We start from the raw sequence: 13,359 nt of genomic DNA on the forward strand, positions 1-13,359 counted from the left end.
CTCAATTTATTTTATTCCAATTTGATGAATACTTTGTCATGTATCTGTTTTAATTCTAAATGACTGTAAAGGCCTGCAACAGTGGCTTTTTCATGGTTCATATGTATATTTTTAGAAATCAAACGGCTACCCATCCCTCCCTTATGGTACAGATGTTAAAACAGGGACCCAGGCAGGATTCATACATAAAACCAGATATATTTAAAGCACATACATTTTGCACTGTATAGGGTGCATCATCTCTGAAGTTCCCACATCTCATTCCTGGTAAATATTCTTAGTTTGTCATATCTTCAAAAGATGAAATCTGACTCAAATCTTCACATGAATTCTCTTATGCTTTATTCTTTAGGATGTAGTGGCCTCCTTGGAGCAGCAGTTCAGCCCAATGATGCAGGCTGAATTCTCAGTGTTGGTTGATGTGTTATACAGTCCAGAACTACTGTTCCCTGAGGGAAGTGATGCAAGAATAAGATGTGGAGCTTTCATGTCCAAGTAAGTGGATACAATATGAAATTCTGCTAGTGTTACCAAACTGAGATGACCTCTAACATTTCTGCTTTTCACTCCATTGATACATAATGACAGTCCAAAAAGAAATTAAGGTCTAAAATCCATGTTAAAATATACTTCCAAAATAATATAAGTCATGTGAATTTTATTTTGGTGAAGGTCAAGAGTTATCATGTATTACTAAAATTTACTGAGAATGAAATATCTCCTTATTGGGCACAAAATATCATACAAAATAGCATTTTAGTTCTGATTCCTTTCTATTACTATATGGTATGGCTTTTTAAAAGATTTCTGTTTAAAGTAATTGATTTTCATTAACAGGAAGGAAAGGGAGCTAAGATTTATTGAGGTGTTACTGTGTGCATTACTGTCCTATGTGTGTACCTGTTAATTTATCTAGTCTGCACAAACATCCTTTGTGATTGAGAGGTCACCCTCATATGGGAGAGACAGCTGAGGCTCAGGCATGCTTCAGGTCTCAGATTAAGTCTCAGACTTAGCTCCCTGCCATGCTGTCTTGATGATCCACATCTACAGCTCTTTCATTTACTTATTTTTCTCAGCATTTTGTCCAGGTGTCAGATCTATTATAACTGATATGTTTACCCTAAGATATTTTCATTTTAATGGTAAGTGAAAAATTTTCAAGGAAGATCTGCAAGTATAAGTAGTTGTAGTAAAAAAAAAAAAAAAGCTCCAGGAAGAAGAGGCATGTGTTTAGGTGGAGGGCACTCACTTCATTAAGTGACTTGTAGGTAATCATATGTAGACTAAAAATGGCTAATCCGAAGGTGCCTGGTCTTCTAGGGAGTATCTGGATGGAGAGCTGGAGGAGCCTGCCAACCTCCCATGAACCACCACAGTTAATTACTGTTAGGTTGAGGATATTGTTGAATGAGTTCTAGAAACCCCCTTGATTGACTGTAATGTGCGGAGGCAGAAATTCGGAAAGACCAGGTTACACAAGGATGTTTTTCTCTCTAATGCCAGTTAAAACTGGGACTTTGGGAAAGAAAATAAGACATGGGATGATCTGGTTTGCTAATGCTGCTGTTATGCAAAATACCAGAAAGGAATTGGCTTTTTTAAAGTTTGGATGTATTATGTCCCCCAAAACACCATGTTCTTTGATGCAGTCTTGTGTGGGCAGATGTTATTGGTGTTGATTAGATTGGAATTCTTTCAGTGTTTCCATGGAGATGTGACTCAGCAACTGTGAGTGAAATGTTTGATTGGATAATTTCCATGAAGGTGTCACCCCACCCATTCAGGGTGGGTGTTAATTGGATCACTGGAGTCATATAAAGGAATTCACAGACAGAGGGACTCAGAGCAACTAAGAATGACATTTTGGAGGAGCTGCAGCTTACAGAGACATTTTGGAGAATATAACCCAGGACCAAACAGATGCCTAGAGAGGAATGTCGTGGGAGAAAGCCATTTTGAAACCAGAACTCCAGAGCAGACACGGGCCACGTGCCTTCCCAGCTAACAGAGGTTTTCCGGACACCACTGGCCATCCTCCAGTGAAAGTACCCAATGGTTGATGCATTACCTTGGACACTGTATGGCCTTAAGACTGTAACTGTGTAACCAAATAAACCCCCTTTATAAAAGCCAGTCCATTTCTGGTGTTTTGCAAAAGGCAGCATTAGCAAACCAGAACAGGAGGTTTATTTGGTTACAAATTTACAGTCTGAAGGCCATGAAAATGTCCAAATTAAGGCATCAATACAAGTATACCTTCAGCAAAGGAAGCTCCAATGGCTTCTGGAAAACCTCTGTTAGCTGGGAAGGATGTGGCTGTCATCTGCTGATCCTGGGTTGTGTTCCAGCTTCTCTCTCAGCTCTTGTGCTTTCTTCAAAATGTTGCTCTTGGGGCATTTTGTCCTCTCTTAGCTTCTCCAGAGTCAACACTGGGCTAGCATCCCCAAGTGTTAGCAAAAATCTGCTTTCTGCAGCTGCTTTCCGAAATGTCACTCTCAGCTGCTCGGAGGACATTCTGATTGAGAGCTTTTTATAGGACTCCAGTGATTAAATCAAGACCCAACCTGAGTGGGTGGGGTCTACATCTCCATGGAAATGATTCAATCAAAAGTTTCACCTACAGTTGATTGAGTCACATCTCCGTGGAAACACTCAACCAAAGGATTCCAACCTAATCAACAGTAATATGTCTGCTGCCACAAGATTGCATCAAAGAACATGGCGTTTAGGGGGACATAATACATCCAAACTGGCACAGATGAGAAAAGCTGACTACTGCAGTGATTGTGTTGAATTGGTGTATTTTCTATATTATGGCCAGAATTATGGATTCTTGGCTCTGGACACACTAAAACTTAGGTGCTCTGGGAAGAATGTGTTTGGACATTTACCAGGCTTCTAATAAACTTTTTTAAAGACAAGATGCTCAGATTGTCTGCAAAACTGGTTGTAGTAGAAGTATTGCCCAATAATTAGGTATACAAATAGGGTCTCAGAAAATCCTTTTATACCTCTTATGAATATATACCAATGTATAGCATATGAGTTAAAAAGTGGGTAATAAATTTGATATTTCTAACTCCAGGAAATTAATATGATCCCACAGATTGATCCTGGAGAATTCAGAGTCTAGAAACAGGATTGGCAGACTCTGGCCTACAGGCTAAATAAGTCCCACAGCCTGTTTTTATAAATGAAGTTTTCTTGGAACACAGCCGTGCTCATTTGCTTATACATTGTCTATGGTTGCTTTAATACTACAATGGTAGAGTGGCTAGTTACAACCAAGACTGTATGGCCCTCAAGGCCTAAAATATTTACTATCTGGACCTCCACAGAAAAAGCGTGAGCTGGACTAGCACTAGGCAGTCAGTATGTTAGCCACTAGTCACAGGTTGCTACTTAAATTAAAATTTTAATTAAAATTAAATAAAATGAAAATTCACTTCTTCAGTCACACTTGCCACATTTGAAGTGCTCAATAGCCACATGTGCCTAGTGGTAGTACCTTTCTCACATGTAGGAAGGATCTTTCAGGACAGTGGTTCCCTATTTCCTGTAGAATTAAATTCTAGACTCTTTTATGTAATATTTCAGTCCTTCTTTTCAGATGTCATCTCTTTGCACTCTCCTCTTCCATGTCTTTAATTGTCAGCTGGCAGTTGGTGTGCTTAACATTTCCTGGACCAGCCGGTCAGTTCCCTGCCTCTGCCCTTTGTTCGTGCTGCTGCCTGTGCAAGGATGTCTTCTCTCTCCACCCTTCCTTGCCAGAGAAATCTTCACAGTTATCTGTTATCTCTTCACGGAGTCCTTTTCTGAGTAGCCCTAGGACCTCCCCCCAATGAATGAAATTCTTTTTTTCTCTAGTGTATGGCATTTGCCAAAACTTCTGTTCTAGCACTTAAGGCACAAGTTGGCTGTGAACTGCCTAATGTGTGTGGATACTTCCCTCATAGAAACTCTTGAGAGTTAAGCGATCAGTGAACTAACTACATCATGTCACCACAGAGTAGTATTTAAGGATTTTAACTCTGAAGTCAGACAAACTTGGGTTTATTTCCAGATCTCCCCACTTAACAATTGTGTAAATGGAGGGAAGTTGCTTTATCTCTCTGGGTCTCTGTTTTCTCATTGGCAAAATTAGCCTGATAAAGAACCTGTTTCATAGGCTTGTCATTAAGGATTAATTGAGAGAATCCTTAGAAAGTCCTTATACCTTGCCTGGCACCTGATGAGGATTTACTAACCATTAACTAGAGAAAGCTCACTTTTCCTCAGGGTCATTTCCCGCAGACCTAGTCTGAAATTGAAACATTTCATCTTATTCTACATCATTTTGTTACTCCATGAAAACATATGTCACAGGGTCATTTTGAGCATCAGATTTTTTTTAGCATAAAAATTACTGTTTTAACCATTTAAAAGTGCTCAACTCAGTGGCATTGAGAACATTCACGACATTGTGTAACCAACATTATCATCCATTTCTAAAATTTTTCCGTCACCCCAGACAGAAACTATAACATTAAGCAATAACTCCCCATTCCCCCCTCACTTCAGCTCCTGGCGACCTCAAATCTGCTTTCTGTCTCTATAATTGGCCTTTTCTACATACTTCATGTAAGTGGAATCATTCAGTATTTGTTTTTTTTGTGTCTGCCTTATTTCACTTAGCATAATGTTTTCAAGGTTCATCCGTGTTGTAGCATGTATCAGTACTTCAGTCTTTTTTGGCTGAAATAACATTCATTGTACATAGGTACCACATTTTGTTTATTCATTCATCTGTTAATGAACTCTTGGGTTGTTTCTACTTTTTGAGCATCTTTTTATTTGCTTATTGGCCATTTGCGTATCTTCTTTGGAGAAATGTTTGTTCAAGTCCTTTGCCCAATTTTTAATTTGGTTGTTGTTTTTGTTGTTGCATTATAAAAGTATATATATATATTCTGGATATTAATCCTTGGTCTCATATATGGTTTGCAAATATTTTTCTCCCATTCTGTATGTTATCTTTTCACTTTCTTGATAGTGCATTTTGATGCACAAGAGTTTTTAATTTTGATGAAGTTTAAATTATTTATGTTTTCTTTTGTGACTTGTGCTTTTGGTCATGTAGATTTTCCCCTGACCTTTTCCTAAGAGTTTTACAGTTTTAGGTCTTAAATTTAAATTTTTGATCAGTTTAAGTTAATATTTGTATGAGGTATAAGGTAAGAGTCTGACTTTATTCTTTTGCATGTGTATATCCAGTTTTCCCTGGACCATTTGTGGAAAAACTGTTCTTTCCCCACTGAATGTTCCTGGAAACTTTGTTGAAGTTAATTGGCTATATAATGAAGGTTTATTTCTGGGCCCCCTATTCTATTCCATGCTCTATCTTTATAACAGAACCACAATGTTCTGATTACCTTGGCTTTGCTTTGGTTATTCTGGGGATGAATTTTAGGATGGGTTTTCTTTTCTGCAATAGACACTGTTGGGATTTTGCTAGGGATTGTATTGGATCTGTAGAGCACTTTGGGTAGTGTTGTCATCTGAGCAATAGTAAATCTTCCAACCCATGAACATGAGATATTTTGTCATTTATTTAGGTCTTTTTAATTTATTTCAGCAAAATTTGGTAGTTTTGTAGTTTTCAGTGTTCAAATATTTTGTCTCCTTGATTAAATTTATTCCTATATTATTCTTTTTTATGCCATTGTGAATGGAATTGTTTTCTTAATTTCCTTTTCGGGTTGTTCATTTCTAGTGTACAGAAATACAACTGTGGATATTGAACTCTGTGACTTTGATGAATTTTTATCTCAGCTCTAACAGTTTTTGTGTGGATTCTTTAGGGTTTGAGGACCAGCTTTTTAGCAACATGAGCTAAATATATTAAGGTATAAATAATGATTGTAAATATTTTATTTGATTTAAAGTTTTTGTGAATGATATATTACTGTGGTCCTCAAATTCTTCTCCTAACAGAACACAATGCAAGGTTTACCACTATAAAATTTATCAGAGTTTTTGCCCAAATTATGGTAAAAATAGTAAATGGATACTGTCTTGATGTTTCTACTTCTGATCACAGAAACTGCCTGTTTCTGTCAAGTCCTAGCCATGAAAAATAGCACAGTATTATTAGTAGAAATTGGGAAAGAGCCCATTGTGCTAAGGTTGCAATGTTGTATACTACAACTACTACCATATATTATAATATATAGTGTAATACAGTGCATATAAAGTAATATAATATAAGGTAACAGAAATATCAATATTTTTCTCTTAGTGAAGTTGTTTTAGTTCATATGATAGGGTTAAGGATTTCAGTGTTTCAATATATTTTTCCAAGAATATTGTGTTCTACAAAATGAATGCAAAGTGAATAAGTTTGAAAACCACTGTGATAAACCTATAAACCAAAAAGGGTATTTTATAATACAAAATTTATAAACAAAAGTGTAATTTTATAACTTTTGAAAACACACCTGGTGTTTACTTCATATTCCTCTAGTTTATGATATCTGAATAGAGCTTGAAATGAAATCACTGTCCTATTTAAGGTTTAATATTTTACTTTAAGGTTGATTAATCATACAAAGAAACTAATGGAGAAAGAAGAAAAGCTGTGCATTAAAATTCTTCAGACATTACGAGAAATGCTAGAGAAGAAAGACAGCTTTGTGGAAGAGGTATTTTTTTAATTTTTTAATATTTGAAAATAAGATATCCAGAGTACTGTAACTGTCGAATTACTGTAGACTGTTATATTATTACTTTAATAATAATAATAATTAATTAATATATAATTAATTATGTATATATGTAGGTGATTTGATAGTTTGAGTTTTTGTGGTATTCATTTCTCATTCCTTGCTTTGAATTAAGAAACAACTAATACTGGAGTGAACTAAGTATTTAGCTTATTCATATTTTATCCTGTTTATATATATTTTTCTCATATGGCCTCAGTGGACCAAATGAACTTATTTAACAATGAGCAACTGAGATGCATTATTTGAAGATTTTGCATGAAGTTCTGCTGCATATTGAGAATGATCTATGCATTTTGCAGGTGTTGATTTGTTATCCTAAGTATATGTTAATGAGATATTCTATAATATTATGGTGTTATAAAATAATACTAACATATAAATGGAAGAGTAAGTTTTTATTCTTATCTTAATCTAAGTATTGCAAAAATAATTTTCAAGGAAATATTTTATAGATAATAATTGCCAGTCTGTTATTTAAAATGACAATTCAGGTGCTCATTAAGAAATAGCTAGAAGCATGTTTAATACCCAAGGTGATACACTTTAAATATAAAATATAAATCCAGGGAAGGTTTTTTTTAGCTAGCTATCTATACTTTTATGTTAGGTAGCAAATAAAATTTGTACCATGCTCCTTTATAATTTTTGATCTGTTTCTGTTAAGTACTGATCATATGATAAGTTTAAAATTGAAAGGATTTTATTTTATTTATTAATTTATGTGTATGGTATCTACTTCCAAAAATAGCATAGTGGTAGTTTTTTGTTTAATGCATTCTTTTGGAAAAAATGCAATGAATCCTGGGTGTTTATAGAAGGGGGGCATTACTTCAGCATTTCCCATTTGAATCAGATGTTTATTTCCAATAATCAAAATGACTTCTTTGTATTCTCACAATCTTTTAAACTATATTTGAGAAAAAAAAAGGAGAAATAAAGGTAGTCAATGCAATTTTTGCAAAAGTTTCTCTGACATTGGAGTCAAAAGAAAATCTTCTAAGTTTGAGTATATGTTATTCTTAGAAACTTCTAAGAAAATAGTGAAGAATGTGAAAATGCAGTCATTTAACCAAGAAAAGTGAAAGCCAAAAGGGGGCTTATAAATGTTATTTCTTAATTTCCATGCCTACTGAGGACAAAGTAAGAAACAAATTGCAGCTGAGAGACTGATCAGTTTTAGACAGCTTCTGTTTTAGTTTCCTTGTTGCTGAAGCAAATGCGATTCAGAGGATGGCTTAAACAACAGGAATTTATTGGCTCATGGTTATGAGGCTAGGAGAAGTCCAAATCAAGTCATCATCAAAGCAATGCTTTTTTTCCAAAGACTGGCATTCTGAGGCTGGAGCTGGCTGCCAGTAATCCCTGGTCCTTAGTTCTTCTGTTACATAGCAATGCACGTGGCAGCCTATCCTGAGCTCTCCCTTCTCTTCTGGGTTCCATTGACCTTCAGCTTCTTGCTTCTTGTGGCTTCCTCTCTGTCTGTTTGAATTTCATTCTGCTTATAAAGGACTCCAGTAATAGAATTAAGACCCATGCTGATTGAGTTGGTCCACACCTTGACTGAAATAACCTGATCAAAAGGTCCTACTCACAATGGGTTCATACTCACAGGAATGGATTAAATCTAATAATATGTTTTTCTGGGGTACATAGCTCCAGACCACCACAGCTTCTTAATTCTAAGTGTTTGTTTTGGAATAAGAAGCATTTCTACCAGTGGAAGTAAAAGAAGAAATTTCTCCCTCAGGAAATTTTAAGGAGAAGCATATTAGATCTAAAATGATTAAAATACCTACACTGGGAGAGACTCAGAACTTGATGAGCTCTATAAGGTGTCATTTGGCTCTTCCTAAACAGTTGGTACACAGCTATCCATGCCAGTGGAGGGAGCTAGAAGATTCACCAGTCCAGGTGAAATGGCAGTGGGTGACAAGGTTCAGAAAATGGTCAAAGCTACTATTTTACAACTAATGTTGGATTCTCAGACAAACTCTGTTATCAGTAATGGGATAAATGCTAGGCACCTGTGTTTTCATGATTGTACTGTTTCCCTACTGCTGCTGTAACAAAATCCCAAAAATTTAGTGGCTTAAAACAATGCAAATTTATTATTTTAACAGTTCTATAGGTCAAAGAGGAGAAAGAAGAATACATTTCTTGGCTTGTGGCCCCATCCTCTGGCTTTGGTCAGCAGTGTTGCATCTTCTAGTCTCTCTCTCTGTCTCTGTCTCTGTCTCTCTCTCCCTCTCTCTTTCCCTCTCTCCCTCCCTCCCTCTCTCTCTGTTTCTCTCTCTCTCTCTCTCTCCTACTCTGACCCTCCTCCTCCCTCTTATACCACCCTCATGATTATATTGGTCCTAACCAGATAATCCACTATAATCCCCTCATCTCAAGATCTTTAATTTAATCATATTGAAAAATCCCTTTTCACATGTAACATATTCATGGGTTTTGGAGGTTAGGATGTGGACATCTTCAGGGGTGGCATGGGGGAGTAGCATTTATTCAGCTTTTCACAATGATTCTTTTACTGACAGTGAGAAAGAACATCTAGAATAGAGATGCAGAGCTTTCCCATGATTGATTAAAATTATTTTGTAATGTAATTTAAATATGAATGGCTATATATAACAAAAAGTGCTTGGAATTTATATCATTCTTTGCTGTTTTCAAAGTATTATTAAATATTTTGCTACCTTTCAACAACAAGTCTAGGAAATATATAGAGCAGGGAGTGTTATCTCCCTCCGCCTTGCAAATGTGGAAAGAGAGACTTAGAGAAGTGAAGTGCGGTGAGTCACATAGACTGCCTAATCCCTGGTTGTCTTATACCTAATCAAGTGGATTTCTACACTCCCCATATTGAAACATTCCCAGGAGATCTTTCAAGCATGGAATTAAAACAGAAAACTCACATCAGGGTTTTTCTCACTAGTTACCTCATTATTATAGTTGAGATTCCACCTATTTAAATTTAAAATGTCAGCTTAAAAGAAAATTCCTAGTTTCATTTTTATTTCTTTGGTCTCTATCATTAGAGAAGCATGTGTGTGTGTGTTTCTGAAGCTGGGAAGAATTTTTATAAAGGGTAATAAAGCATAAATAGGTTTCCTAGTTGAACCCAATGACTTTTCTAGTGATTTCTGAACTTAAGATCCAAGTTTTATGATTTTATTAGACTTCTCTGTATGATTTATGAAAGAAAGACAACATGTGACTAGACTTTATCTGGTATTTAGTCAACTATTTTCTAAATGATTTTGGCTTATAATACCTTTGGTTACAATTCCTAAATTAATGTTACTTAAGAATATTCTTCATTATTTTATGATCCTTACTTTGTGCCCAAACTGCTGAGCTATGAGATATTGGTGGGCAACATCTTGAAGAATCTTGAAGGAATAATACAAGTAAAGGAAACTTTAAGTTTCTATTGTGTGTGTCTGTGTTGAAATCATCTAATGTCATATAGTGCCTTAACTTACAGTACCTATCTTTATTGAGGATTAACGCATTAAAACTATATATAGAAAGCCCCTAAGAGAAAAGTTACATAAGTGAGACTTGCAAAATTTCCATGTATTGTTTCCTTAGGTGATTCTGATACAAAAACAAAATTTACAAAGGATGTAACTCTAACAGTCTTGAAAGCTTAGTGATTCCTTGGGGTCAGTCATATTAGAAAGATTTTCTTTTTTAGGTAGCAATAACTGGCATATTTATTTGCATTTTAGAAAAATATGTATGTTGGAAAATTGGGGGATGGAAAGCAAAGAGAAGTCATGTTTTAAAAGGGCTTTAGAGCAGTATGATTCCTAATGATCTCTATCTTTGAAACAATTTTGTTCTGCTCTTATCCCCAGGACCTCTCTACCACTGAAATGAAATACCTGGTAATGCACAAAAGGGTAGCTTAGTCACAGTATCACAACTTTGCTGTGTGTGTTTAAGGAACTTTCGGTTCATATCTGAGTAGAGGTTTACCAGAGGGAGTAATGGAGATAAGAGCTGAGTAGATCAGACAGAGGGGCTTATGAAGATGGAGCAGGAAATAGGGAGGGCAGTGCTCAGAGGATCGCTTTCGTTTTAAGGTTTTTTTTTTGTTTTTTTTTTTTTTTGCAATTTCCTTTAGCTTGTTCTCTTTTATATACATTTTCATTACAATTTATAAATCATTGCAAATTATTTCTCCCAAAAGAGAGAGAAGCATTTATAAATCATAAAATGTAAAGGTCTCTCTCTGTAAGCTCTGGTCCTATATATATAATATTCATAGCATCTGCAGTTTAGGATTGGAAAAGGTAATAAGTACTGAAAATATGCACTGATAGGCTGTGGACCTGGTTAAAGTCACTCTTCTCACTATGTAGTCAAAGAAGTTGACCTATTTAGAATACCAATTACACTTCACCCTGCGAATATATTCCTATCTACTGATAAGCTACACTGATTACATATATTCTAAAGGACAACAAAGATGCTTAGTCAAGTTTGATATTCATAAAATGTTCAGATTGTAAAATACCATATTTCCTTGGAATATTATGTTCCAGAGGGATTTAGAAACTGCCTTTGCAGTAACTATGGAGAAGTTTAAAACACTGGTTTTAAAAATAATAATATCTTGCATTTATGGAGAATTTACTGTATACCAGGCAGTTTTCCAAGTGCTTTATATGTATTCTGTAATTGAATCTTCAACCCTGTAAGGTAGGTAATTGCCTCCGTTTGCCTGACCACTATGACGGATACCACCCACTGGTCTTCTAGGCTCACTGTTTGGAAGACTACAATTCCAAAATCAAGCCACTTGCAAGACCATGTTCTCTCCCTAAACTCTGTAATGCCCTGATGCTGCCTTGGATCTCCTCCTCTTGTCACATGGCCCTCTCTCTCCTTGTGTCTCCTCTTCTTGTCTCTGCTGACTTCCAGCTACTTCCCGTGTGGACTTCCCTGGCTGGGTTCCAATTTCTTCTGCTTGTAAAAGACCCCAGCCTTAAGGATTAAGGCCCACCCTGATTCAGGAGGGCCACAGCTTAACTAAAAGCAGCATCTTCACGAGGTCCTATTTATAAATGGGTTCAGTCCCCACGGGGATGTGGATTAATATTAAGAACATGTCTTTATCTTTTGTCAGGGTACCTAATTTAATCTACCACAGTAATATTATTATCCCCCTTTTACAACTGAGAAAACTGAGGAATAGAAAGTGTAAGGTCAAATATCTAATAGGTGGAGGAGGACAGGGATTCCAGCACAGGTATTTTGGCTCCTGATCTCACACTCTTAATTACTATGCTAGAGCAAAAAAGGACATATGACTTATGATCACAGATCTTCTGTGTGCTCAAATGTCCAACCAGATAGAATTAAACATTCTTTAATTTTATTCCTGATAAAAATTTGAGTAGGGGTGTACTGGAAAGTCATAAACCATTTCTTCAGTTGGGCTGACAAAGAAAGGCTTGGAGATTTTAGAACAAGCTGACTGGGAGAAGTATGATGTAATAACTATGGAAATATTTAAGATTCATTTCTAACCTATTGATCAATATGAAACAAACTCCCAACTCCCCAGGCCATGATTGTAGTTAGAGTTATTAGTAGCCTGAATATAGGATATAAAAGTTCTAAAACAATCCTTTGTAAGATGAGTGTGGTAGACAGTTCCTTGTGGAACTGTTCCTTACTTTCTCAGTTGCTAACATGGCTTCATCACTTGTTGTGCAGTGAAAGTGATAAATCTATCAGATTTATTATAATTAGTCATTGTAAACATTGTTACTACAGTTACTACTCAATTAGATGCTAACAGATAGCTTAGCATCTAATTGAAAGCTGTGATCTTTACAAATACTAAAGTGAGGTAGGTAGTATTTACACATTGAACACTGATAGTAGACAGTGGCTTCTTGATTTGAAAATTGTTATCTGGAGTAATATGGAATAAAATCTTTAAAAAAAATTGTGCCTTGAATTATTTCTAAGACATCCTCCATCTTTTTTTGTAAACTCTAAAATTTACTGTCAGTTGAGTTAACAGAAATTCATTCGTTTCCTCAGCAGGAAAGAAAATACTCATTGTAACTATTCTCTATTTTCCGATTTTAAGAAGCAGCAAAAAAAGATAAAATAAGTCAGAATTACCCCGAACAACTTAACTCCTATATCAGGAGTGCCTACCTATCAGTCCCAGCAGTAATCACCTTGTTGCAAATCTGTAACTTGCATCAAGCTCCTCTTATTGTAAGAGTCTGTGCAGAATCATTCATTGTCTATGCATGTGCTCCTTTCACTTTCTAGCAGGCAAATAAGCAAATATAAGTAGAATTGCTACAGCTTAAGAATTTGATAAGTGTTTTTAGCTGCAGGGAAACAAATTTCAGTTTCAGCATCAAATGGGTTTTGTGACATCTCTTAATATACTTGTGGAGGTGATTGCAACTCATTTTGTGATTTCAGGTTCTAATGTTTTAAACTAGAAACAATGAGGGATGTTACAAAAGCACCAACTTAATCATTTCCATATAGTGTGTGTGTTTTGTTTTAATTAAGTAACTAGAGGTTGAAAATATTATGAAAATGTGTTAAT

General features: G+C 35.7%; 1 protein-coding gene across 4 annotated transcripts in view; it reads left to right on the forward strand.

Moving 5' to 3' along the window:
• Nucleotides 1-13,359, forward strand: part of ITPR2 (inositol 1,4,5-trisphosphate receptor type 2) — a 550,850-nt gene that overhangs the window by 320,642 nt on the left and 216,849 nt on the right. For all 4 annotated transcript variants that reach the window (XM_037848345.1, XM_037848346.1, XM_037848348.1 and 1 more), the window contains 2 exons: nt 353-495; nt 6,575-6,683. In XM_037848345.1, coding sequence (XP_037704273.1) covers nt 353-495; nt 6,575-6,683 — 252 coding nt within the window. The remainder of the gene's footprint in view (nt 1-352; nt 496-6,574; nt 6,684-13,359) is intronic.

This window comes from Choloepus didactylus, chromosome 8 (genome assembly GCF_015220235.1).
Source record: "Choloepus didactylus isolate mChoDid1 chromosome 8, mChoDid1.pri, whole genome shotgun sequence".
Lineage (NCBI taxonomy): Eukaryota > Metazoa > Chordata > Mammalia > Pilosa > Megalonychidae > Choloepus > Choloepus didactylus.